General features: G+C 47.8%; 1 protein-coding gene across 4 annotated transcripts in view; it reads left to right on the top strand.

Annotated features, from left to right (window-relative positions):
* The window catches only part of SRGAP3 (SLIT-ROBO Rho GTPase activating protein 3), a 262,281-nt gene extending 237,772 nt beyond the window's left edge, over positions 1 to 24,509 (top strand). For 3 of the 4 annotated variants that reach the window (XM_042910102.1, XM_042910078.1, XM_042910093.1), the window contains 5 exons: positions 953 to 1,032; positions 12,257 to 12,437; positions 13,751 to 13,900; positions 15,976 to 16,303; positions 19,147 to 24,509. In XM_042910102.1, coding sequence (XP_042766036.1) covers positions 953 to 1,032; positions 12,257 to 12,437; positions 13,751 to 13,900; positions 15,976 to 16,303; positions 19,147 to 19,560 — 1,153 coding nt within the window. In that variant the 3' untranslated portion in view covers positions 19,561 to 24,509. The remainder of the gene's footprint in view (positions 1 to 952; positions 1,033 to 12,256; positions 12,438 to 13,750; positions 13,901 to 15,975; positions 16,304 to 19,146) is intronic. The other variant, XM_042910083.1, reaches the window with a different exon arrangement.
* Positions 24,510 to 25,300: the final 791 nt, after the last annotated feature.

Below are 25,300 nucleotides of genomic sequence, written 5' to 3'. Positions count from 1 at the left end.
CCACTGTGCAGAGTCTGGACCTTATCCAGGAGGCAATGGAGAATTTTCATAATGAAGTTCGTATTTTTTCAAAAGGCACTGCAGATGTCACCTCCTCTAAGAAGCCTTCCCTGACCACCCTATGCAGGTCCCCTCAGCCGTTCTTGTCTCTGCTCATTTGTTCCTACATAACACATCTCAGCTTGTAGCAGTTTTCTTTCCTGGCCCACAAGGGCAGAGTCTTACCCATCAATACGTCTCTCCTACCTCCCACAGTGCCTGGCATATATTAGGACTCCATCAATGACTCAGTTAAAAAAAAACTGACTAGGTGAATAAACCCTGGCCTGAAGAAGCTTATAGTCTAGTGAGGGGGTAGCGGCTGGCGAAATTGTCCCAGTGCATTAATGACCAAGTCTGATAGGCCTGGATTCAGGCTACCCACTCCCACGCCCATCATGGCTGCCAGCCTGCTTCCACTAGCTGTACTGGTTTGGGATTTTGCACACAGCATCGTGAGGCACCCGGAGGACCCAGCACCTTGTGAGGTGGACCCACGCCACCTCTCTTGGGGTGTCACCTCCTCTGTGAAACCTAGAACCAGGCTAGGTGAATGTCTCACGGCACCTCCACAATTCCTTTCTGTTCTGGCCCGTGGTCCTTCCAAGGATAAATGCCAGGGTTTTATGGTGCCTTCTGGGTCTTACAGAACACCTAGGAATTGATAGCCCAGCAAATTCCAGGGCTGGAAGAAGCTGGAAGAGGGTATTCAGGATAGCTTTCCATTGAGGGGGCTGGGAGTGGTTTCCTGTTAGGAGTGTCCATGGGTGGGCAGATGGACAAGACAGGACGGTGCAGGCCTGGGCCTGACCTGGGTCAAGTGCAGAGGTGGGCTTGGCTGGCAATTATGGGATGCTGAGGACAGTGTGAGGGTGCAAAGCCCAACAAGTCCCCTTCCCGTGTTTCTTTGCAGTGACAGTCCACATAGTGAGCCAGGGACTATCGATGAAGTTGACCATGACAATGGCACGGAGCCTCACACAAGTGATGAAGGTGAGTGAGCGGGAATCTGGGGCCAAGGAACTCACTTGGGGCCTCTCATGCTGACTCGTGCCTGCCCAATGGCTCGGCTGGCCCGCACACCCCCTCCAGCCTTGCCAGTCAGCACCTTGTCCTCTAGAATAGAGGGGGGCTCTGAAAGACATCGGACACATGTGCACCTCCATTCACCACACTCCTACTGGCCTGTCTCCTCCCTTTCTGTATCCTGCCTGGCCCGAATATAAATCCTAAGTGACGAGAGTTTGCTAAGTAGGAAGCATGCTTTGTCTCCTGTCCCTCCCCAACCAGGGATCTGTTCTGTATCCAGCTGTGCTAGGACTTGAGGTACTTCAATGAAAGACACATGAGGAGCTCCCAGTCTTGTTACCTGACACATAGGGAGCAGCTCCCCATGACACACAGAAATTACGCTCAATGACAGCTGTGTCCCCAGTGTGGGGGAGCCTCAAAGATGAAGCTGAGCAGTGATGGCCCAGGGAAGTGTTGGAGGGAGAGAGGGAAAGGCTGGCCTGGGCTTGAGGGATTCATCGGACCCTTCCACCTGATGGATAAGGAGAAGGAGAAGATAAGGATAAGGGGAAGAAAGTTGGGGAAACTGGACTGTGTAAGACAAGCAATCTGGATAATAGGGGCCCAGTGCCAGTGAACCCATGAGATAGAATAGACAGTGCCCAGGGCCCATGGTACTTTTAAGGACCCCTGAAAATGTTTTGGTTTCATTTAAAATAATGAGAAAAAAGAAATATGATCCATCGTGGATTGTATTCATCTTTATACCAACGCAATTGTAAAATATAATTTTTAACTTTTTTTTTTAATGGAGGAAGGGACCCACGCAAGAAGCAAAAGTGCTTGGGCCTCACAAAAGTCATAACACAATGCTATGTAGACCAAGCATCGCCCTCCTTTCTCCTGGTGATGGTTTTCCTTTTTTTTTTTTTTTTTAATCCTTATTTAACGACTTTCTTCTGGGCTTCTGTGTTTCCCTTTGGAACAGTCCCAGGCCCTGTTGGCCACCATTTTTGCCAGGAGAGCTGGTACGTACTAGGGGTGGTTTCTGGGAGCTGGTGAAAGAGGCAAGACTCATAGGGAAGTTTTCACATTCTGGTAGGACTGTCACACTTGCCAATGACAAATACTCCAACTCAAAGTGACTTAAGCATTAAAGGCCTCAGATCATACACCAGAAAAATCCCAGGTTAGGTATAGCTTCAGGCACGGCTGGATCCAGGAGCTTAGTTGGTCTTAGGATTTTGTCTCCATCTTCCTGTTCTGCTTCCCTCTGTATTGGCTTCGTTCTCAAGCAGGATCTTCCTGCATGGTGGTCTTTAGCATTTCCAGGCTTTCATTGTCCTTTTGCCCAAAGTCCCAGTGGAAATGAGCTTCCTTTTCATCATGGTTCCAAGAAAGCTCCTGGGGTAGAGTCTCATTGGACTGCCTTGAGTCACACACCCAGCCAAAAACCAATCACTGTGGCCCAGGAGGGAGCCCACGGGTCAGGCCTGAGTCACAGGTGTGGAAGATCAAATCTAGGTGTAGTGTTCATCTCTGCCAGAATCCTCAGAGGCCAGAGTTTTCCTGAGCTGAGGAAAATGTCCTGCAGAGCCTTTGTGGGGAGATGTGAAGGCTGCCACTGTCTGCATGTTGGCAGGGATTTGCTTTCCTCTTTCCTTCTTTTCTGTCTCCTGTCCTACTACCTCCGGCTCTCCCTGTCCCTTTTTGTTCTGTCCATCTGTTGCTTTATTTCTGTGTGTGTGTGTGTGTGTGTGTGTGTGTGTGTGTGTGTGTGAAGCTCCCTCTTGCTCTAGATCTTGCTCTCAGTCTCTCTTCCTCCACTGGGGGAAAACATCTCTCGTCCAATGAGATAGATGATTTTTCAGAATTAGGATCTGTTGGGAATGCTGCCGGTGGAAGATGTGTCTACAGGAGATGGGTCAGGTGCCTTGTGAGGACCCTCACAGCCCACCTTCTTGGGGGCTGAGGTCACTTCCAGTCATCCTGTGCATGCTGAATTTCCCCACAGCCCCTCGGCCTGGGAGGTGGAAGGCTGCTGTGGGCACTGGGTAGGAGGAGGGACAGGGAGAACAGTCTTGCTGGGCAGCCAGGCAGCAGCCACAGGGCATTCCCAGCAGGCTCCACCCCACGTCAAGAGCACCCCCTCAGAAAATGCTGCCTCACTCCTCCCAGAGTAGAGGCACACAGTATCCCTGGAGTGGGGTGAGACAGCTTCTCGTCTGCTTCCCCAGAAGGTCCCTTCTGTTGTTCCTTGTCAGGCTGCTGGTTTCTGAGAATGACAAGGGCAGGAAGATCATCCTGGAAGGTCAACAGCCAGCTTCAGGAGAGCCAGGTTCATGCTCCCTGCAGGTTCTCACTATTTCCTGTGTGGTCATGGTGGCAGCTGCTGAATCAGGAGCATCCTTTGGAGGAAAATTAAGTGCATTTCCTAAATGTTTACGTGCAAGCCTGCCCCAACCAAATCGGTCACCCAAGTACTGAGTTGCAGGAACAGTTAAGGGGGTGCTAGACTCTGAGAAAGGAAGTCTGGATTTGAAAGTCAGAGAGAGGCCTTCATGGCCCTGTGATCTTTGATGAGCCATGTAACCTCAGACCTCAGTTTCCTGACATGTAAGATGGGAATGACGGTAACAAGAGAATTGTGACCTAGGTTACAATGAGGTTACATATGCAGAGAAGCTTAGCACAGTGTCTGGGACAACTAGGTGATAGGAAACATTAAGACTGTGTGTTCAGTATAAATCCTTTCTAATTCTGATCAAGAATCTGAGTCCAGGGGCACCTGAGTGGCTCAGTCGGTTAAGTGTCTGACTCTGGCTCAGGTCATGATCTCATGTGGGTTTGAATCCCGCATCATCTCTGTGCTGACAGCATGGAGCCTGCTTGGGATTCTCTCTCCCTCTCTCTCTCTGTCTCTCCCTCTCTGCCCCTCCCGCAGTTGCATTCTCTCTCTCTCTCTCTCTCTCTCTCTCTCAAAATAAAACCCCTGATTGTGAGAACTAAGCCAAATGAAAACATTGAGGCAGCCTGTCAATAGCATCTTTATTAATTGGATGCTAAATGAGGAACTAGGCTGCCAGATAAAGAAACTACTAAAATCAGTAACAGAAACATGATCATATAGTTACAATATGTCAGTTTTCAATTATAACTGCACCATTATTCTCTCACTGATACTTTCCTAAAATTCTCCCAGTTGACTTCCACTCCTTGCCCTCCATCTACATCTGGAAAGCCATTAAGCCGTTAGCTCTTTGGATATATTGGGTGTCCATAAATGGGCTTTAGGAAATCTATTATGGGCAAAATTTCATTTCTTTTGGAATGTGTGCCTCTGAGAAGAGGTGCATGGTTTTCATCAGATTATTCTAGGCATCTACTAGAAATCAGGGTAAGATTTTGATTTGCTTGCAGTTCATGATATTTCCTTTAATAATAATAATTTTTAAAAAGGCCAAGCATACATAAAAGTGGGAGGAAGTTTTATATAATACCTGTCACCTAGTTTCTACAATTGTTACCATTTTGTTATATTTGTTTTATTGTGTATCTATCAATCCGTCTTATTTTAATACATTTCAAAGTGAATTACAGCCATCAGTACAGTCTCCCTCCAAAGATGTTAGCATGCAATGCTGCACACAACAGGGGTCAGCATCGTTTATGGTTCTATTTTTCAAGTAAAATTCCATACACTGAAATATATAAATCTTAAGTGTATCATTCCCTGAGTTTTTACAGATGCAAAAACTTGTGTAACTCAAACCCCCACCAGCATACAGAACATTTCCAACACCCTAGAAAGTTCCTTCATGCATTTTCCTGCTCAGTCCCTTATTCCCAAAGCCCAAGAAGCAACCACTGACCTGAAAAATTTTTTCATCATAAGATAGTTTTGCCTGGTCCAGAACTTCATATAAATGGAATTGTGCAGAATAGTGTCTTTTGATCTGGCTTCTTTCATCTGGCATGACGTTTAGAGATTCATGCACGTTGTGGGCATTAGGTGAGGTTTTGACAGCATTAAAATGGTGTCACCATCAGTTACCACACAAATGCCTGATTCTGCCTGAATCATGGTCACCCATCTGGAAGAAATAAAGAACAACAGAAAAAGAGAGCATCAGCTCCTTCATTGCTAACTTGGCTAGTTTTCCTAAGCCCTAGTGCAGAGATGGTCAGCTGGCCCGTACCACGTGGCTTAGACCCAGAACCTAAAGAGGACTCTCCCTTCCTCTTTTATTTTAACATTTATTGAGATATAATTCACATACCATACAATTCTTCCCTTTAAAGTATACCATTCAGCGGCACTAAATGTAGTCACAGATACATGCAACAATGACCACAGTCAGTTTTTATCACCACAGAAAGAAACCCCAAGCCCCCTAGCCATCATTTCTTACCTTCCCCGCCAAAAGCAACCACTAATCTACTTTCTGTCTCTATGAATTTGTCTCTTCTGGACATTTCATATCGGTGGAATCATGCCATATGTGGCCCTTGTGTCTGGGCCATAGTGTTTCATTGAGCACAGTGTTTTCCAGGGTCATTCTATTGTTACAGGTGTCTGGAATTTATTCCTTTTTGTGGCTGAGTAATGTCCCATTATATGGGTAGACCACATTTTGTTTCTCTTTTTGTCAGTTGACGGACATTTGGGTTGTTTCCACTTTTTGGCTGTTATGAATAATGCTGTCATAAACATTTGTGTACAATTTTTGTGCAAACATACGTTTTTATTTTTCTTGGGTATACACCTAGGAGTGGAACTGGATAGCTCTACATTTAGTCATTTAAGGAACTTACCAGAGTGCTTTCCAAAATGACTATTCCATTTTATATCACCACCAGCAGTGTGTGATCTTTGTCAACACTTATTATTCTCTGACTTGTCAATTCTCGCCATCCTAGTGGGTGTGAAATGGTATCTCATTGAGGTTTTAATTTGAATTCTCTCATGACTACTGAGGCCAAGCCTCTCCTCATGTGCTTGTCAGTTATATATCTTCCTTGGAGAAATGTGTCTTCAGGTCCTCTGCCCATTTTAAAATTTGGTTATTTGGTTTTTTATTATTGAGTTGTAAGCGCTCTTTATATATTCTAGATATAAGTTCCTTAGCTATATGATTTTCAAACATGTTCTGTTTGAAACATGGGCCTTTTCACTTTCTTGATGGTGTCCTCTGAAGCACAAAAGTTTTCTGATTTTGATGAAGTCTAATTCATCTGTTTTTTTTTTTTTTTTCTTCTGGTTGCTCATGTTTTGGTGTTACATCTGAGAATCCTCAGCAAATCCAAAATCATGAAGATGTACCCTATGTTTTCTTTCAAGAGTTTTAGGTTTTAGGTCTTACGTTTAGATAATCCATTTTGAGTTAATTTTTGTATATGGCGTGAGGTAGTGGTCCAACTCCACTCCTTCTTTGTGTGTTGCTATCCATTCGTCCCACCACCATTCGTTTTAAACATTATTCTTTCCCTCATTGAATGATCTTGGCTCCCTTATACAAAAATCAGTTGACCATAGATGTAGGGCTTTCCTCCTGGACCTCTAGTTCTAGTCCACTGAACTATATGTTTATCCTGTGCCAGCATCACACTGTCTTGATTACTGTTACTTTGTAGTACGTTTTGAGATCGGGAAGTGTGAATCCTCTAATTTTCTTCTTCTTCTTCAAGATTTTTTTTGTGGCTATTATGGGTTCTTTGCAATTCCATATGAATTTTAGAGTCAGCTTGTCAATTTCTATAGAGAAATCAGCTGGGATTCTAATAGGGATTCAGTGTGTAGACCAGTTGGGGAGTATTGCCATCTTAGCAGTGTTAAGTCTTCTGATCCACCTGTCACACATCATTTCAACTCAGCCTCAGTTTCCCCATCTGTAAAATGAGGATAGTACTGCAAATATTCTTGTGGGGAGTAAATGTGATAATGTAAGTAGAACACTTAACACATGCTAAAAGCTTAGTTTGTTCATGCAAAGTAATATCAAGTGTCAACTCATCCCAGGGAACTGTTCTACAAGTGGGAAAATTGCAGGTTATAAAATAAAAATCCCTGTCCTAATGGAGCTCGCATTCTCGTAGGAAGGATCTACAACAAACAGGTTTGAAAATAACATGTGCACGTACGTGTGTGCACGTGCACGCACACACACACACACACACACACACACACACACAAGTTGAGATTGTGCTAAGTGCTATGAAAAAGAAGAAAGCAAGGGAAACTGTTAGCGGTTTGACATTTGGTACTTTGGTAGTTGAGGGTGGTCAGGAAGGGCCTTGCTAAGGCAATGAAATTTGAGTACAGACCTGAATAAAATTAGGAAATGGCACACAATGCTCAATAAATATTTGTGGAATGTGAAAGAATGCAAATGTCTGAGAGAAGGTATTGCAAGGAGAGGCAATAATAACCAGTGCAAAGGCCTAGTGGCAGAAAAGGTTTGGCATATTTTAAAAGCATCAAGAAGCCTTTATGAATGCTTATGCTGTGGTGTTTAGAGGTAAAATGTAGTGATGTCTGCAACTTTAAAGTTCATTAAAAAAATAAGATGGGCAGATGGATAGATGGACGGATGGATAGATAAAAGGATGGATACATAGGTGATAAAGCTAATACAGTAAGCTGTTAATGTAGGACTTAGGTGGCAGGCATATGCATGTTCACTGTAAAATTCTTTCAACTTTGTGTTTGAAAAACATCAGAATACAGTGTTGGCTTACATCAGAGTACAAAAGGCTGGTGAGGCCGTGCAGACCGGGTGAGGAGACAGTGGTAGGAAATTAAGCTGCAGAGGGCTCCAGGCTCAGAGCACGGAGGGGCCTCAGCAGCCCTGAGAAGACTTGGGCTTGGCTCTAAGCACAGTGGGAAGCCTTTAGAGGGATTTGAACGAGAGAGTTTCATGATCTGATTAGGAATTTAAAAGATCCCTCTGGCTGCTGTGGGGACAAACGGCTCTACCAAACATGAATGAAAGTGGGGAGGCCAGGCAGAGGGACAGTAGTGGTCTGGACCAGGGCAGGGGCAGTGGAGATGGCGAGACGGGTCCGATTCAGGGTACACTTCAAAGGAGTTGCTTATGGATTGGGTGTGTGATGCTTAAGAGCAAGGCTTTGTCCCAAGCAAGCTGGCAGCCCGTTCTATTTCCTGAGATGGAGAAGACGAGGGAATTAAGTAAGTTTGGGGAGGGGTGTGTGGGAGCGTGACAGGGGGGAGAGTCACATATTCTATTTCAGGTCTGATAAACCCAAATAAGAGACTTCCTAATAAATGGTGGCTATTATAACTTTTTCTACCACACACACTTACATAATGGCATCTGCAAACACACGTGCCTTCTCTCAGCTTATGGCTCAGCTCTGCTCCTCCTCTTTTCTTTTCTTCTCCTTATATTTTCCCTTCTCCTTCCCCCACCCCCCACTCCCACCTCCAGACCTCCCCCAGTGACTGCTGGAGGCTCTGGAGATGAGGAAGGCAGGAACCAGAAACCCAGGCAGCCCCTCCACGTTCCTCCTGGTATGAGCAAACCTCTTCTGCTTTATCAGTGTGGGGAACTGGGCTCAAAGGAAGCCGCTGGGGTGGAGAGCACACAGTCCTCTGGGTTCATTCAGCTCCTGATCTTGCAAACCCTCTGGCCTTTTTTGTCTCTGTGGATAGGCAGGCAGACAGGTTACCAGGCAGTGCTAGCCCATGGCTGGTGTGAGATCCAAAGGTGCAGCCGAGAGAACAGAGATCTCCCATTTTACTGAGAAGCTAACTCTGAGTCAAGATCCGAGTTAATGTGGCCCATTTAGCTGTGCTGTCATCTTGCATCAACTGTGTCAGAATAGCATTTAAAGACATTTGTCAGGAAGCCAGCTGCAGAAAGCTGGCCTGACTGCCTGAGGCCCAGTCCCTGTAGAAGGCTATCCCAGGCACTGAGGACCAGATGCATCCAACGGCCACTGCATCTCACAGGAGCACTGGCACAATCTTCTTGAGCCAACTACTTATAGAGGGGAGCCCTGATATGCATGCATGTGTGGTGGGGATTAACGGGGGAGAGGAACAAAGGAGGTTCCTCCTTCTGTTCTTTGACTTTTCATGCTGCCCTTAGCCCTTAGAAGTGCATTAGCTCTGGTAACAACTCTCATATAGAGCTAACTATGTGCCAAGCACTGTTGCAAGCACTTTATATATAGTAACTCATTTAATCCTCATAACAGCCCTATAAGCTGTGTACTATTATTATCATTCCCATTTTACAGATGAGGGAACTGAGGCTTGGAAAGGAGAAACAAGTTCTTCAAGGGCACGCAGCTACAAAGCAGCAAAGCCAGGTGTTCTGGACTTGAGTCCTTAATGAGCAAGTGGGTGGCTGGAAGGACAGAGAGGGGGAAATCTGTAAGGAATTCAGCAATAGAGAGTCAGCATGTATCTGCAGGCTGGAGAGAGCGGGGGTGGGGGGGGTCACTTCATTACTTTTTTGTCCTATTAGAATGTAATGCACTTATTATGTTTATATATGTAAATACATACATAAATAAATAGGTCTTACTTTTACAGTGTTAAACATCTATGTGCTTGCTTTAAAGAATAAATACATTAATACTGATACACAGCCAGTTTCCTACCAAGTATGGGCATCTCTTAGGGTACAGCTGTAACACAGATTAAGTAAATCATAGGCATAGCTCCCTTTCTCTTCCAAAGGTCTCTTCCCAAACCTCATTGGCTATTAGGAAAACCACATAAACTCCCCACAGCTTAGATTTCTTATCTGGACCTACCCCATAGGGTAAAATTTTATAATTATAAAAATTATAATCATAATCATGAGAGCAACTGAATACCTAATGTATGTCTGTACTAAGCAGAGCACTTTCATACCTTATGGTTTTTAAAAATCTATTGAAGTCTAGTATACTTCTTTCTTTTTTAATTGAGATACAATTGACATATAACATTAGGTTAGTTTCAGGTGCACAACATAACGATTTGATACATGTATTGCAAAGTGATAACCACAGTGAGTCTAGTTAACATCCATCCCTACTCGGATGTATGTATGTAGTCACCATACGTAGTTACAAATTTTCTTTTCTTGTGATGAGAACTTTTAAGATTTACTACTCTCCGAGCAACTTTCAGTGCCATACAGTATTATTACCTGTAGTCATCATGCTCGACATTACATCCCCAGGACTTAACTTATTTTATAACTGAAAGCTTGTGCCCTCTGATCACCTTTACCCGTTTTGCCAACTCCTTACCCCCTGCCTCTGGCAGCCACCAGTCTGTTCTCTGTATCTGTGAGTTTGGTTTGTTTTTGCTGTTAGATTCTACACATAAGCGAGATCATATGGTATTTGTCTTTCTTTGCCTGATTTATTTCACTTCGCATAATGCCCTGAAGGTCAATCCATTTGTTCCAAATAGCAGATTTACCTTCTTTTTATGACTGAATAATATTCCACTGTATCTGTATACCATATTTTCTTAATCCATCTATCCATCTATCTTTTCAAGTGAGTACATTGTTTCCTGTGTATAAACACCCAGAAGTGGAATTACTGGATTATACAGTATTTCTAGTTTTAATTTTTTGAGGAAGCTCCATGCTGTTTTTTCCACAGTGGTTGCACCAGTTTACATTCCACTAACAGGGTACCAGGGCTCCCTTTTCTCTACATCCTTGCCAACACTTGTTCTTTCTTTTCCTTTTCCTTTTTTTGTTTTGTTTTGTTTTGTTTTTGAGAGAGAGAGAGAGATGCACGCAAGCAGGAGAGGGACAGAGAGAGGAGAGAGAGAATCCCAAGCAGGCTCCATGCTCAGTGCAGAGCCCGACATGGGGCTCAATCTCATGACTGTGAGATCATGACCTGAGCTGAAATCAAGGGTCTGATGCTCAACCGACTGAGCTACCCAGGTGCCCCTTGGTTTTGTTTTGTTGTGTTGTGTTTTTATAATAGCTATTCTGACAGATGTCAGGTAATATCTCAGTCTGGTTTTGATTTGCATTTCCCCGATGATTAGTGATGTTGAGCACCTTTCCGTGTATCTGTTGGCCATCTGTAGGTCTACTTTCATGCGTTATATTTTAATCCTCCTAAAGGCAACCGAAGCGTACGGAGGTTATGTAACCTGCCCAAGGTCACACAGAGAAGAGCTGATGGAGCTGGGCACTAGGAATGCCTCAGGGGCAGGAGCCATATCCTCATTGCTTAACCCTGTCAGCAATGGCTTGTCAATAATCAGTGAAGAATAAAGGTTTGATTGGTAAATGTGTGTGTGCGACGAGATAAACTTGAGCTGTGGCCCCAGTAAGAATTCTCTCTCCCCCAAAATTTAGTCCGTGGATGAATGTGCTACTCAGCTCAGGCTGCTAGAACAGAACTGGGTGGCTTAAACAACAGAGATTTATTTCCCCACAGCTCTGGAGGCTAGAAACCCAAAATCAGGGAGCCATCAGGGTTGGTTTCTGGTGAAGCCTTTCCTCCTGGCTTGTGGACAGCTACCTTCTCACTGTGTCCTCACTATGGCCTTTCCTCTGTGTACAGAGAGAATGAGAGAACTCTAGTATCTTGTCCTCTTCTTAGAGGGACGCCAGTCCTGCCAGATGAGGACTCCACCCTAATTACTCAACTTAACCTCAATTCCTCCCTAAACACCTGACTCCAAAATCCATCACATTGGGGGTTAGGGCTTCAGCCTACGGATTTGGCAGGGGAGGGAGGGACACAGTTCAGTCCATAACAATGAGCTTTGAAGAGTTCTGGGAACCCTTAAAATTGTATACAGCATCTTTGCAAGGATGGGAGTCCACATACACCCAAAAGGTTGCAACCACAAAAAGTATTATAAGTGGACAGAGACAGAAAGGGTTCACAGACAAATGGAAATCAAACCTGTATTGAGAGGTAGAAGCAAGAGAAATTTCTTATAATATTATTTTAATTAGTGTTAAAAAGTGGAGAACAAGAGAGGCAGTGGAAAATGAGGAGATGGTGTGTCAGAAGTTAGATGGCCTGCCTGAGACCACAGCCTGGGGCATGGATCTGAGCTAGAGCCCAGTGTCCTGAGCCCCAGCCCACATTGTTTCCACCAGGCTTGCTGTCTCTGCTACCCCACGGGAGCCAGGACCATCTGAGCAAGGCTCTCAGTGTTCTCCTGCTCACCTCATAGATGCTCTTTCCCTTGCTTTCTTTCTAGAAGTGGAGCAGATCGAGGCCATCGCGAAGTTTGACTATGTGGGGCGGTCCCCGCGTGAGCTGTCCTTCAAGAAGGGGGCCTCTCTGCTCCTGTACCACCGTGCCTCGGAGGACTGGTGGGAGGGTCGTCACAATGGCGTGGATGGACTCATCCCACATCAGTACATAGTCGTACAGGACATGTGAGTGGGAGTCAGGACCTTCTCTGAAGAATGCCGTGATTGATTAGTAATGTCTGCAATGGGCACAGGAAGGGGAGTACTGGGTTGTATGCCAGCCATTTGCTCTCCCCGGTGTGGTATACCTGGTCTTTTGTAAGAATGGGTTGTATCTACCTTCCCCTTAAATAGTGATCCCCTTAACAAATAAGCAAATTGCCCATCCTTCAGCGTGCACAGAGACAGTGTTTGGTGCCTTTAGCTCACCATCCTGACCCACCTGCCAGCCTCCAGGGCATTCATCACCTGCCCTGGTTCTCAGCATCCAGTGGATCTCGCCATTTTCCTCCACCCTCCCGAGCCGTGCCTGTACTCAGCGGCCAGCCCACTGCCCCCTCACTCTCCACCATTCTCTGTCCCCCAAGTGGCTCTCTCAGAGGATGGGCAGAAACCATGATCCCCTCATTTCCACTGAGTAGGGTACTGTTATTTTTAAAAAATAATATCAGGCACACACACACACACAAAGAAAGGCCTGTATCCCAAATACCTAGAGTTACCAGAATGTCCAGAAAGTCTGTACCTTCTCTTCTTTGAAGGCCATCGAAGCTTCCTACAACACACACTCCCTCTGAGCTTTGGTCAGGCTCAGGTCGAACTGCTGTATCAACAAAGCAGCCACCATGCTGGACCTCAAGGGAAGGGGGACAAAGGCATAAGTTTTGATGGCACAGGGAATGGTATGAAACCAGAGAAAAGTCCAAGGCCAGGCAGACAACAACAGAAATGCCAGTGGAGGACCCTCAGCAGCCCTCTGATGTCCCCAGGCTTCTGGAAGGGAGAGGGCAGTGGGAAGAGGCAAGCAGGGCTCCCCAGCAACTTCAAGCCACCCCACAATTATCCAAAGCCCTGAGTCGGGAGCTGAGGGATGGAGGCACTTTTCCTCCTCCCTTGCTTAGCCCCAAACTGCTTCTCAGAGAGCCTGTGGACACGCAGCTCCCAGTGCTTAGCTTGCAGGCTCCTCCCCCATTAGGCCAGCACTCCCTCCAGCATTTAGCTTGTCCCAGCCTGGAGCAGCCTGGGAGAGAAAAACCCAGAGGAGGGGGGAGGAGAAGGTGGGCCTGGGGCAGAGGGGCATCTCCGTGCCGAGAAGGTGACTGGGAGTGTGCTGGTGGGTGTGTGTGATGCTCAGGTACACAGTGGGAAATGGCTCATCCCGAGAATGGGCACAAGTTGACCTCAAGGTGTGTGTGGATCCACCCTTCAGACAGGTGCCTTACACATCCTGGGTTCTCTGGAGCAAAGCACTCCCAATTCACATGTGTCCTTCTCCCCAGGGACGATGCCTTCTCCGACAGCCTGAGCCAAAAGGCTGACAGTGAAGCCAGCAGTGGGCCGCTGCTGGATGACAAGGCCTCCTCCAAAAACGACCTCCAGTCGCCCACGGAGCACATCTCGGATTACGGCTTTGGGGGGGTGATGGGCCGGTAGGAAACGCAGGTTCATTCTTTCCTGATAATGCCATGCTGTGTCTGTTTTGGGAGAGGCAAGGGGGCAGCGGGGAGAGAGGGAGGCCCCTTGTTGCCTGCAAGATGTGATATCAGGCACACCTTGGGCAGGGGGAGGGGGGAGCGGTGGTGCTGGCTGGAACTGGCCCAAGAATGCCAGGTGTAAAATGGTCCAGCTTGCAGTTGGGGGTTGGAGAAAGAGGAGAAGAGACATGTATTGGCAAATCAGTGCTTTTTATGTAAAATAGTAATGATGCGAGAAAGAGAGAGTTTTAAATTGGCAAGTATTTTTCCTACCTCTCTCTGGTTCTTGCACCTCCTCCCTACTTTCTGTTGAAGACCTAAGTTGTTATATTTAAAAATTTAAAGCGCACGTACTCCCTGAAGTGCACTACACAAACAGAAAACTCAAACCCACTCATGCGGTGGGGGAAATTGACACTTGAGGCCACCCACTTATTTGGTGGGGAGCACATTTGCCAATTTCTTCCTTCCCCCGTGTGTGGGCTGGGCTGTGTCACATGACCTTTCTGCCCGGCAAGGAGCTGTACATGTCCTTCCACATGCAGGGATAGTCCGAAGATTGTGGTTGTTTCCAAAAAAATTAAACAAGAAGAAAAGAGAAGCTGACAGTTTCTCACTGCTTTCTTAATCAGATTCTCAGAATGTCATATTCTTCGTGTTTTGGTGGAGAGGTCGTGGGATCAGCTCACACATATGGGTACTTGCAGATAGAGCCAGAGATACCGTTGCAGTAGGAACATATGTTTATGAATTTATTTCAGCAGAAGTCTCTGCCTCCTTTTAAAGCATATTCTATTCAGTTCAGCAAATGGCTCAGGCACTGTGCTAGGTAATGGAATTGGGGGGAAAGTGGAAGTGGGGTAGATAGAAGACAAAGCCATGGTTCCTGGACTTCTAGGAGGGCCATATCTTCTCCTGCCTCCCTCTCCCTCTCCCTCCCTTCCCTACTTTCTTCTGGTTCTTTCTTTCTCAGTATTCCTCCTCTCAAACACCTATGCTTTGGTCCTGTTGGGGTACCCACAGGCAGTGCTTAGCTTGGCTGGTGGCTCTGGGATATGAAGTGCTGCTGACCACATTGAACTTGGTCCTCTGGTCAGAGACCATTCCAACACTCTGGCCTTCCTCCCCACCCCCTCATCACTTCCAGCCTCCCCTCCCCTCACCAGTGCTTTCCAATCTTTGTTGACCTACATAGGATGTAGCCAAATCACCTGTGGGTGGAGCCTCTTATCTTTAGAGTGCTCCCACATCCACCAAGCCTCCTTGGAAGGTGGGCAAGGAGTATTGTGCCTATTTACCAGATTAATAAAATGGGTCTGAAAGACTACACAGGAAAACCCATGACAAAGCCAGCCCTCCTGATAGACACTCTAGTCCTCTTTTCACCCACCAGAGCCTCCCTAAAGAGTGAAAGGTGGCCACATGTGTGGAAGGCATGTCCAGCGATGCAGTTTTTACTCCTGAATGACTAGTTTTCCAAGATCTGGAAAAGCCTCATAGAAATAGCCCTTTGCTGGGGAGATTGGGGGTGGATAACAATACCGGACTGTGTTCAGTTCCCAGGGACCCCTCCTGTGCTTGCAGGGAGCTGGTGACTTTTTGGTACAGTCAAGCCTCAATGCTTCAGACCAATTAAGAAGCCCTTCAGAATCATGGAAATGTCTGAACCACTTAAGAACATATCATGAGCCCAACTAACCATCACCAAAGCGTTCCCAGGTTGAAATTCTCCTGGCCTTGGCTACACGTGTAGACAAGATTCATTGTGTAATTAGTAGCACCACCGTCTGCAGTTTGGAAGCAGAATGCTTCCGATTCCTTCATTTTGTGCATTTTAAACCTGCCCCTTGCCACTAAGTTACACGCTCAGCCAGTGCTTTCATTGCACAATTGAGTCTGGCTGAATGAGGCTTTACTATACCTGCTCCCTAGACTAGTGTGTAGTGTGTGGCCTGGGGTTAGCTGGCCTGTTCTGAGACTTGCCAGGGTTGACCTCTGCCCCATGCCCCTGCCCCCTGGCTCCTTTGCAGAGTGCGGTTACGATCTGATGGAGCGGCCATCCCCAGGCGCCGAAGCGGGGGCGACACACACAGCCCGCCCCGGGGCCTGGGCCCCAGCATAGACACGCCGCCCCGGGCTGCCGCCTGCCCCAGCAGCCCCCACAAAATCCCCCTCACCCGGGGGAGGATCGAGAGCCCCGAGAAGCGGAGGATGGCGACATTTGGGAGTGCCGGCAGCATCAACTACCCTGACAAGAAGGCTCTCTCCGAAGGGCACTCGATGAGGTCGACATGCGGCTCCACCAGGCACAGCAGCCTGGGGGACCACAAGTCCCTGGAGGCTGAGGCCCTGGCAGAAGTAAGGGCCAGCGGGAAGGCAGGCTGGGCCAGCTGAGAACCCTAGAGGGGCGGCCGGGTGGGGGCCTGCGGACTGGGGAGCCCCTTTTGCCCTTCGCATTAGGCTCAGGGTTAAGCCAGAACACAAGAGAGATAGCAAGCTGGCCTCCCCATGGGCTGGGAAGCTGGATGGATACAGCTAGCTAGGGATCCTGTAAAAACTGAAGACCTCCAGTCTCCATGGCTGGAGTGGGGGATTCCTGCCCTGGGGGCAGGCCAGAGGAGAGGGATGTGGTAATGACAGGCGTCTCCACAAGATGGCACAGTTGAGTTATTCATTCATCTGTTCATTCATTCATTCATTCATTCATCTGTTCATTCATTCATTCCTTTATTGAGAAACATTATTGTGTGACGGTCACTGTGCTAGGCACTGAGAGTACAGTGGTGACCTAAAATGGACCCAGGCCCTGTCCCCCGCTGTCCGTCTTCCCCTAGGGCCTTTCTGCAGCCCCACTCTGCAGATTGCCGTATCACCTCTCAGACTAATGCAAGGCTCATGCCTAAACTACTCAGCTGATCTTTCTCTGAGCTTTCTGTCTTTCTGGCTCACATTCTGCCAGGGGAGAATGGTGGTGGGGATGGATGGTAGAGAGGGGTGATGATTACATTTTGTGTTTTAAAGTTTTATGTTTCAGTTCATGCTGGAGTAGAGCAGGAATAGCAGTGAAATCTATAGGGAGCTTCATTTAAACAGTATGGGCTGTGGAAAGCCTGTGATATCACTGCCAGGCTGGGGTATAGCAAAGGTGGGGAGAGGATTGCCATTTCTCCCCTCATATAGAAGGCCCCCCACAGCTAATCTTTTTGGATAAAGGCACATAAAGCCTCTTCTTAAAGTAGCTTGTGTTCTGGGCAAGGGATAAAATGTCATGAGGAAGCATAAAAGCTACTATTAGCCATTAACCAGACAACCATAGTCTGTTAACAAAGCAAACAGGATAGGCTGGGACCCTGCCTGTGCCAGATTGGAGCCTTTTGTGTGGGCCCAGGGCAAGCAGGAGGCCGCCTGTGGGCCGGGGGAGGAGAGAGGGTAAAAAGAGGGCGTGACTGCAGAGAGGAGCCAGCAGGACATCTCCAAGCACCAAGGCCATCAGTATGACAAGACTTGCAGTTTTCCTGGGTTTGCCTCACCAGACATTGTGCAGCATGCCTTGTAGCAGCGGTTTGAAGCAACATCCCCTCATGTCCCTTCAGTAGCTGGGTTGGTTGGGCTCTGGCCTAGCTCAGCCTCAGCAGCTCCTTGTGCCTGTTTTGGTGTGGAGGCATCCCTGTAACACCTGTGTGAGCCAAGGACTCTGGCTAAAGGGAGTTTAAAAATCCACTGCCTGGCAGTTAACAAAGCTCCATCACATCCATTATCTCATCCCATCTTCACAGCAAATGTAGGGGCTTTCAACAGAGAAGCAAAGTATGGTACAGAGGGCCTGAGGCTTGTCTGGGGTTGCACAGCAAGCAAGTGGCAGAGGAGTCTTTTCACTAAAAAATTACAGGCCCTTTACCCTAGCACAGGGCTCCTGGGTTGAATGCTGACGTCCTACTGCAGCACCCCCTCCTGGCTCAAGGAGGAACAGAGGCCTTGGGAAGGTGGAATGGAGGTGCCTTAATGGCTGTCTGTCATTCAAAGTGCTCTCCTACTGATGAGCTCTTAATATTACAGCATCCCCAGGAATTACGTAGGACGATGAGGGGTTTTGTTGCTTTTTAAAATTTATATTTTTGAAAGCAAACTTTTCTGATTATAATACAGAGAAGAAAGTTCCATTATTCTGGAGTGAACATTGTGGACATTCTGATATATAACCTCCAAGGGATTTTTCTACGGGCAAGAATTGTTTTTAATGTAATCTTTTTAAGTTTATCTTTTAGAGAGAGAGAGACAGAGACAGAGAGACAGAGCATGATTGGGGGAGGGGCAGAGAGAGAGGGGGAGACACAGAATCCGAAGCAGGCTCCAGGCTCCGGGCTGTCAGCACAGAGCCCGACGCGGGGTTCAAACTCATGATCCAACTCACAAACTGTGAGATCATGACCTGGGCTGAAGTCAGATGCTTAACTGATTGAGCCACCCAGGCACCCCACAGATTTTTTTTTTTCAAAATAACCATAATGGTTAGAGGCCTAGGCTCTAGCGACACACTGTCTGGGTTGAAAGTTGGGCTGTGCAACTAGCTGGCAATGTGACCTTGGGCAAGTTACTTGCCCAGGATGAGCTCCCATTCTCTTATGTGTGAAATGAGCATAAGGGTAGCTCTACCCTCTAAGTGTGAGGATTAAATGAGGTACAAATGGAAAGAGCTTGGACTGGTGCTTTATCATTACCACTGTTACTGCCATTATTATTTGTGAGCACCGACTATGTCAGGTACTGTGCCAAGCTCTTCACAGGGGCTGTATCATTCAACATGCTCATCAACACCCTGAAGTCATATTATTATGATCGATATTCACAGATGAGAATTCTGAGGCTCAGAGAGTTGCGGTAACTTGCCCAAAGTCACATGGCAAGGAAGTGGCAGAGCCAGGATTCGAACCCAAGTCTGTCTGACTCCAGAGCCTGCCTTCTCAACCAGTAGGCCAACCTGCCCTCATTGCAGGTCCCTGTGCAGGCAAGTGTGCAGGTGATGCCCACGTGGATTCCCTCAGTTGGTCATAGGACACCCTGGAGACTTCCTGTCTGTCCCAGCCATGAGGTTCACGGGTGGGGATACCTCCCTAAGCAGCCCACAGGCTAATTAGCAGTCGAGGAACGATTGGAGCCTAGGCCTCCAGACTGTGCTGACCAGAAGCTCCTTCTGTCCCCAGGACATCGAGAAGACCATGAGCACGGCTCTGCATGAGTTGCGGGAGCTTGAGAGACAGAACACGGTCAAGCAGGCGCCAGATGTGGTGCTGGACACCCTGGAGCCCCTGAAAAACCCACCGGGCCCCATCAGCTCAGAGCCCGCCAGCCCCCTGCACACCATCGTCATCCGCGACCCCGATGCCGCCATGCGCCGCAGCAGCAGCTCGTCCACTGAGATGATGACCACCTTCAAGCCAGCGCTGTCCGCCCGTCTGGCCGGCGCCCAGCTGCGCCCGCCCCCCATGCGGCCCGTGCGGCCGGTGGTCCAGCATCGCTCCAGCAGCAGCAGCAGCTCGGGCGTGGGCAGCCCGGCCGTCACGCCCACGGAGAAGATGTTCCCCAACAGCTCCGCGGACAAGTCGGGCACCATGTGACCTCCAGGACGGGGCGGCACCGCCCGGGCCCACCGTGGCCCGCCGTGGCTGAGGGCGGCCTCTGTGACTTCCGTGGCCTTCCCAGTGCCCCTGCTCTTGTCGGGTGGGGACCAGAAGGTCCGCCTGGAAGCGCGTCTGTGCAGAGCTGAGGCCCAGGCACTGGCCGCAGCTCACGTTCAGCCATGTGAATCCCGCAGACCTCCCGTGTGTAAGCAGGCGCCCAGAGGGGTGCAGGTGCAGGAGCAGGAGGCCCCACTAGAGCATCTCCTACGATTGGGGCAAAATGTTAAACGGCTTCCCCGCATATGGTCACTGGAAAATGATTCTCTCCACATTCTCTCTACATACATAAATATGTGTGTATATATATGTGTGCATATATACACACATACATGTATGTATATGTCTGTAGGTGTGTGTATATATATATATTTATGCATCTATATACATATACTAGATCTGGACACACAACTAAATGTATATAGGATCTCCTTTTTCTTTTTATGAAACTTAGATTTACCTCAGACCCATGCCACCAAACACCTCCCGCTGAGTTACTTGGTGGGACTTGCAGGGACCTTTCTGGGAGAAGTTAGAGGCCTCAGTGACTGCGGATGAAGCAATACACCACTAACCTGCAGAAAAATACACAAAAACAGTCTCCCACTGTCTCCAGAAGTCGTGGCCTTCCAGAACAGTCTGCCCCTCACAGAAGGGTGGGGCAGGCAGCACCCCAAGCAGGCTGCTCCTAGAGGTGGGGAACCCTTCACAGAACCCCCCCGTCCACCCCAGAGACCCTGCCTTTCCACCCGGAGGCCAAGGGCCAACCGTACCCCCGAAGGCACGGGAGGACGTTGGCGAGAAGGCCCCTGACCACAGCATCCTTGTGTTTGTATGTAGAAAAAGGGGATAGTGAGAACCTAAGCCCCATTGCAGCACAGTGTTCTGTGTGGTTGGGAAAAAGGCAAAACAAAAACAATGGTGTGGAACACTTCAAAGCCTAGACACGCTGTAGGAATAAAGTAACTATAGAGGTTTAACTTATACCATTTTCAAAATATTTAATTTTTTCTTTTCTTCTTTCTACTAATTATACTGTGTCAGATCTGGAACTAAACAGGCAAGGAGGCTTTCAGTCACATCATTTTAATTTAAAATCAGTCCGCGACCCACTTTGGCTGGTGCCCTCCTGCGTGAAATGCAGGAACCTCACAGCAGGGGCCAAAGAGGGGCCATCCTTGGCACTTTCTGTCCTAGAGAACACTTCCGTTGACATCATGCAAATGAAATGGCTTTCCTCTCTACCTTCCCTTCCCTTCCTAGCCCCTGCACTCCCGCCCTCCCCCCACCACCTCCAGAACATTGGATATAATTGAAAATATGGTGATAGAACTGAGGTGAGTGATTTTTAAGAATTAGGAGCTAGACTTCTGCCTCTCAGCTGGGAAGAGGCCTTCTGGATCACTCTTGTTCCATTCCATTTTACTTCCTCTTTTGATCTTTTCATTTTCCAGAGACAGCCTGTTTCTGGATGATGGGACGTAGGCGAATCACATCCTAAGGGGACCACTTTTATTCACCCCCTCAAGCCAAGGGTCTCCTCCTTGCTGTTCTCAAGCGCCCTCTCTTTCTCTGAGTGTATCTCCATGGCTGTGGTTTGGAGTCAAAAGTCCTGTGTTTGAGTTCCAGCCTCCACCTCTTAGGAACTGTGGGACTTTGGGCATGTCACTTCACCTCACCGAGCCCCAGTTTCCTGCTCCGTAAAATGAAGGGAATAAAGATAAAATGTAGGTGAGCAAGTTCTGGAAGCCAGAAAGCACTGTGCCAACATGGTTGCTCCTTTATTATCATTAGCAAGGTAAGTGTTTTAGATAAACCCATCCAGGATCTTCCTTCTGAAGCCTCCTAATGGCATTTGAGAAGCGGGCGGTGGAATTTTCCTAGTAATTTCATAAGAGCCCTGAAGCACAGCCCTACAGAAAAATCACACACTGATGCTTGAAATTCTCTCATTACCATTTCACCCCATTAGACTAAGTTTTGCCCTCTCCTCTAGTCCTCCATAAAAAGGTAAATACACCCCAGGGGGAGGGATCTAGTAAGTCACTGATAACCTGAGCGTGCAGGAGCGGTAAGCCATTCTGTCTCATCGGAAGCATTGGCAGTGAGCACACCCAGTGGAAGGAAGAGTCAAGAAAGGGCACAAAAAGTGCCAGAGAGGTCAGTGATAAATATCCTTGTTTTGCCTAAAACCGCAGATTCTGTCTTAGCTCCTGGAAATGAAAGAGTCTCGGAAGCAGCTAGGAGCCCCTCTGCCTTTGAGCAGATGACTCTAACCCCATTTTACAGCTTAGGAAGGAAAGCAAGGCCTTGGGATGTGCTATGGCTTGCCCAAGATTTAACAGACGGCAGCGAGTGAGGGCCCTGTTGGGTGCTTGCCTGGGCGGATGCTATGCTCTCCGGCCAGGAGACAAGACTTCCCATTTCTACCCCAGAGATACTCCCAGACCTTAAACGTGGTCACCTCCTGTGCAAAATGTCACATCATCCAACACGGCTACCCGATGAGAAGCGAAAGTCTGAGTTGAGCGTGTTGCCTGATCTGTAGAACACCAGTCAGACCACGTGGATATTCCTATAGATTGAGTTTTTCCTTACTGAAAATGGATCTGTCTGCTTTTCACCAAGTTACCTGAAGGCGAGAATCTTTGCGGTTTTCTTTTAAGTCCCTGGTTTTCCATTGGGAAATTGGCTGATGAGTTCACATGTAGGAAAGCTCACAGCCCACTCATCCAGCCCCAGATCTGACCCTTGACGCAGAACCAAGTGGAAAAATGCTTTCCTGCACCACGACCCCACTCCTTCCTCATCTGGCGCTATGCATGTCTCCACCACCCTCCATGCACACCCCGTCCCATCCACAGTCACTGAGCATCGCAGTCTCCTCCTGACTCCTGCCTGTGTTAGTCCACACTATATATTGCTGTATTTGCTTAAATGCTGGAAAGTAACTGTTACAATGTGAAACTGTAATTTTTTAAAAAGGCTACAATTAAATTATAGCCAATGCCACTCACCAAATCTTTGCACCTAGTAGATAGATCAATGTAAAAAACAAATACCAGAAACCTAACTGTACAGTGAGTGTGGGGGAAATGTAGTAACCTAGTTAGTAGTCCTCAATATAACCAATTGTACAAGGGGGAGTGGTGGTTACCTACTTGTTCATCGCCATTACTGAGAGCTGTACTGATCAGTTCGTTGATAACGGGCATTTTTTTTTTCCTTCTTCACAGAATGATTTGTTTTCTTAACCTTTGACTTACCCTGAGGTCAAGCCTTTTGTCTTTATGTGTAACCGATGTTTAGTCTATTTTAGGAATGAACCAGCAAGATGTTCATTTAAAACTGACCAAAGACAATTCATTCCTGGTCTAGTTTCCTGGGCCTTGGGGCCCAGCCGCCACTAAAGACCTTTCTCCGATAAAATTGAGAACAAGCCGTGCTTCCTACCCTACTCTCCTTCTCTCCCTTTATTCCCCTTTCCTCTTCAAGAGCTGCTCTGAGCTGTGGGATTCTATGAAAAATTCTTGCCTTTCCTTGTTTTCAGTGCTAACGATTTCTCACCTTGAAGCGCCTTTTGAACCCCGGACAGAGCGCACAACTGGAGGGAATTGTAAGCTCGGGAATTAGACTTGGGAGTCTTTTCTCCGAGGTCACCAGGCCAAGGGGCAGGAGAGAAACGGATTCCCAAGGGATGAAAGGTGTCTATTCAACGAAGAAATCCGAGTGGGAAGAGACACAGGGAAATGGAGCCATCGTTTGGCTACACCGGCTGGAACCAGCAGTTCAGAGATCTGCCTTATAAACACTTCAGAACTGGTTTGTGGTACACAAAGGGGAGCCAGTGTGGGGAAGGGCCTTTACGTGGGGCTTGCTTCTCTGTTGGAGTCCCCTGGAGTGCCTTGTTGGGTATATTTCTTTCTCATTCAGGAGGCATGAACGCAGAAGACTTCCCGTGGCCTGGTCGTTACTCGGCACTCCGCACATGTACACGGCTGATGGAAAACCACAAGGACTAATGTAATGGTTCTTCCTCTCAGTCTTTCTATTCCTAACTTTTCACACATCCAGATGGTTCCACACTAGAGCAAATGCCTCATTCTCCTGAGAATCCCAGAAAGAAGAATGGCTGGCTCACAACCATGGTGGGAGGCCCTGTTGGGCTTGGGAGGACGGGCGGGGAGGAAAAGGCAGGAAGGGGTGAGCGAGGTGTTGCTTAGCTGATTTTCTGCTATGCAGAGCTAATGCTGACGTTTCATGTCAACTTCCCCGGTTCTCTGGGGTCTCCTCTCTTCTGAGCAGCCGTGTAGAGAATTCCCCACATACCCAAAGCTGCCCAGGGGAGCTGAGAGAAGGGACTTTGCTCTCATGTCGGACTCCTCCCGGCTTCTCTGAGGTTGATCTGCCAATGTCCCGCTGTCCCATCCTCTGGGACTGGCCGAATGGCCACCGCTGCCCCTTGCCGACACCTCCTTTCTGTGTGAACTGTCCCAGGCAAATAACAAAGCTGTTCCTTGAACCAGAGCAACCAGAGTGCACTTTGCCTTCCTTAGATGGAAGTAGATTCTGGCTAGAGTTTCTGCTCAGGCTCTAGTTCCCGGCAGTGTGACTGTTTACACGGTTTGGCAATAGATTTGGTTCTGATTGCTTCAGAGTGGCTGGTCGATTTAGTTTCCTTTGGTTTCCTTCCTCCCCAAACTGTGTCAGGAAAAAACAAACCGAAAACAACCCTAGGAAATTGCTGGTTGCCTGTCCCCATGTGATGATAAGTGTTGCCCTCTTCCGGATATCGTTTCTCTACCTTACAACCAAACGCCCGTCCTATAGAGTGTCTGTTGCGTATTCTGATGGTGCCTGCTGGTTTGACGTGGAGCTATCCTGTGAAATAAAACAGCTTAACTTTTCTCAAACATGCTCCCGTGACTTTTTGAAAGGGTGAGGTGGCACGGGACGGGGGGGGGGGGGGGAGGGGGGTTGGGGAGGTCCCAGAGGGGTGTTTCTACCCTCCAGTCCACACTGTGTGCTGCCTCCAGGAGCCGTCCCTGAGATATCCTTTAACTCAGATCCAACAAGGTGAAGGCCAACGTTCCAAGAAGGACTGATTCACCTGTAGAATTAATTGGAAAAGGTAACTGTGGGATGCCCGCTGGGAAGGCAGAAACTGGAAATGTCAAAGCAGAGGGAAATGAGAGAAGGAGCTGTCATCTACAGAGGCCACAGGATACTGAGTGCCTGTGTGAAGGCATATGGACCATTTTAGCATTTGTGTCTATACACGTGATACTGCCCCTTGGATTTTTTTTTCCCTGTGTGTGTGTGTGTGTGTGTGTGTGAAGTTTATTGATCACTTATTTCTGTCCCAGGCACTAGATTAAAGCCCTAGAAGTGCATTTTCTCATCAAATTCTCAAAACAGTTATATTGAAGGTAAGTACCCTTCTTAAATCCCATTCTGCAGATGAGGGAATTGAGGCTCTAAGAAGTTAGATGGCTTGCCCAAGGTTAGAAGGAAGTGAAGGAGCCCTGTCTGACTCCAAAGCCATTCTCTTTACAAGATCATCATACTGCCTGTCATTAAGCATGGCCATTATGCCAGCGTTGGCGGTAGGATCTCATGGTTAAGGTAACTTGCTGCCTGCCACAGTCAAGGACCACTCTGGGCCTTTCGTTTCTGATGA

The sequence above is a fragment of the Panthera leo genome, chromosome A2 (assembly GCF_018350215.1).
Source record: "Panthera leo isolate Ple1 chromosome A2, P.leo_Ple1_pat1.1, whole genome shotgun sequence".
NCBI lineage: Eukaryota > Metazoa > Chordata > Mammalia > Carnivora > Felidae > Panthera > Panthera leo.
Note: the sequence above shows the minus strand (reverse complement) of the source record. Positions and strands in the feature narration are given on the sequence as shown.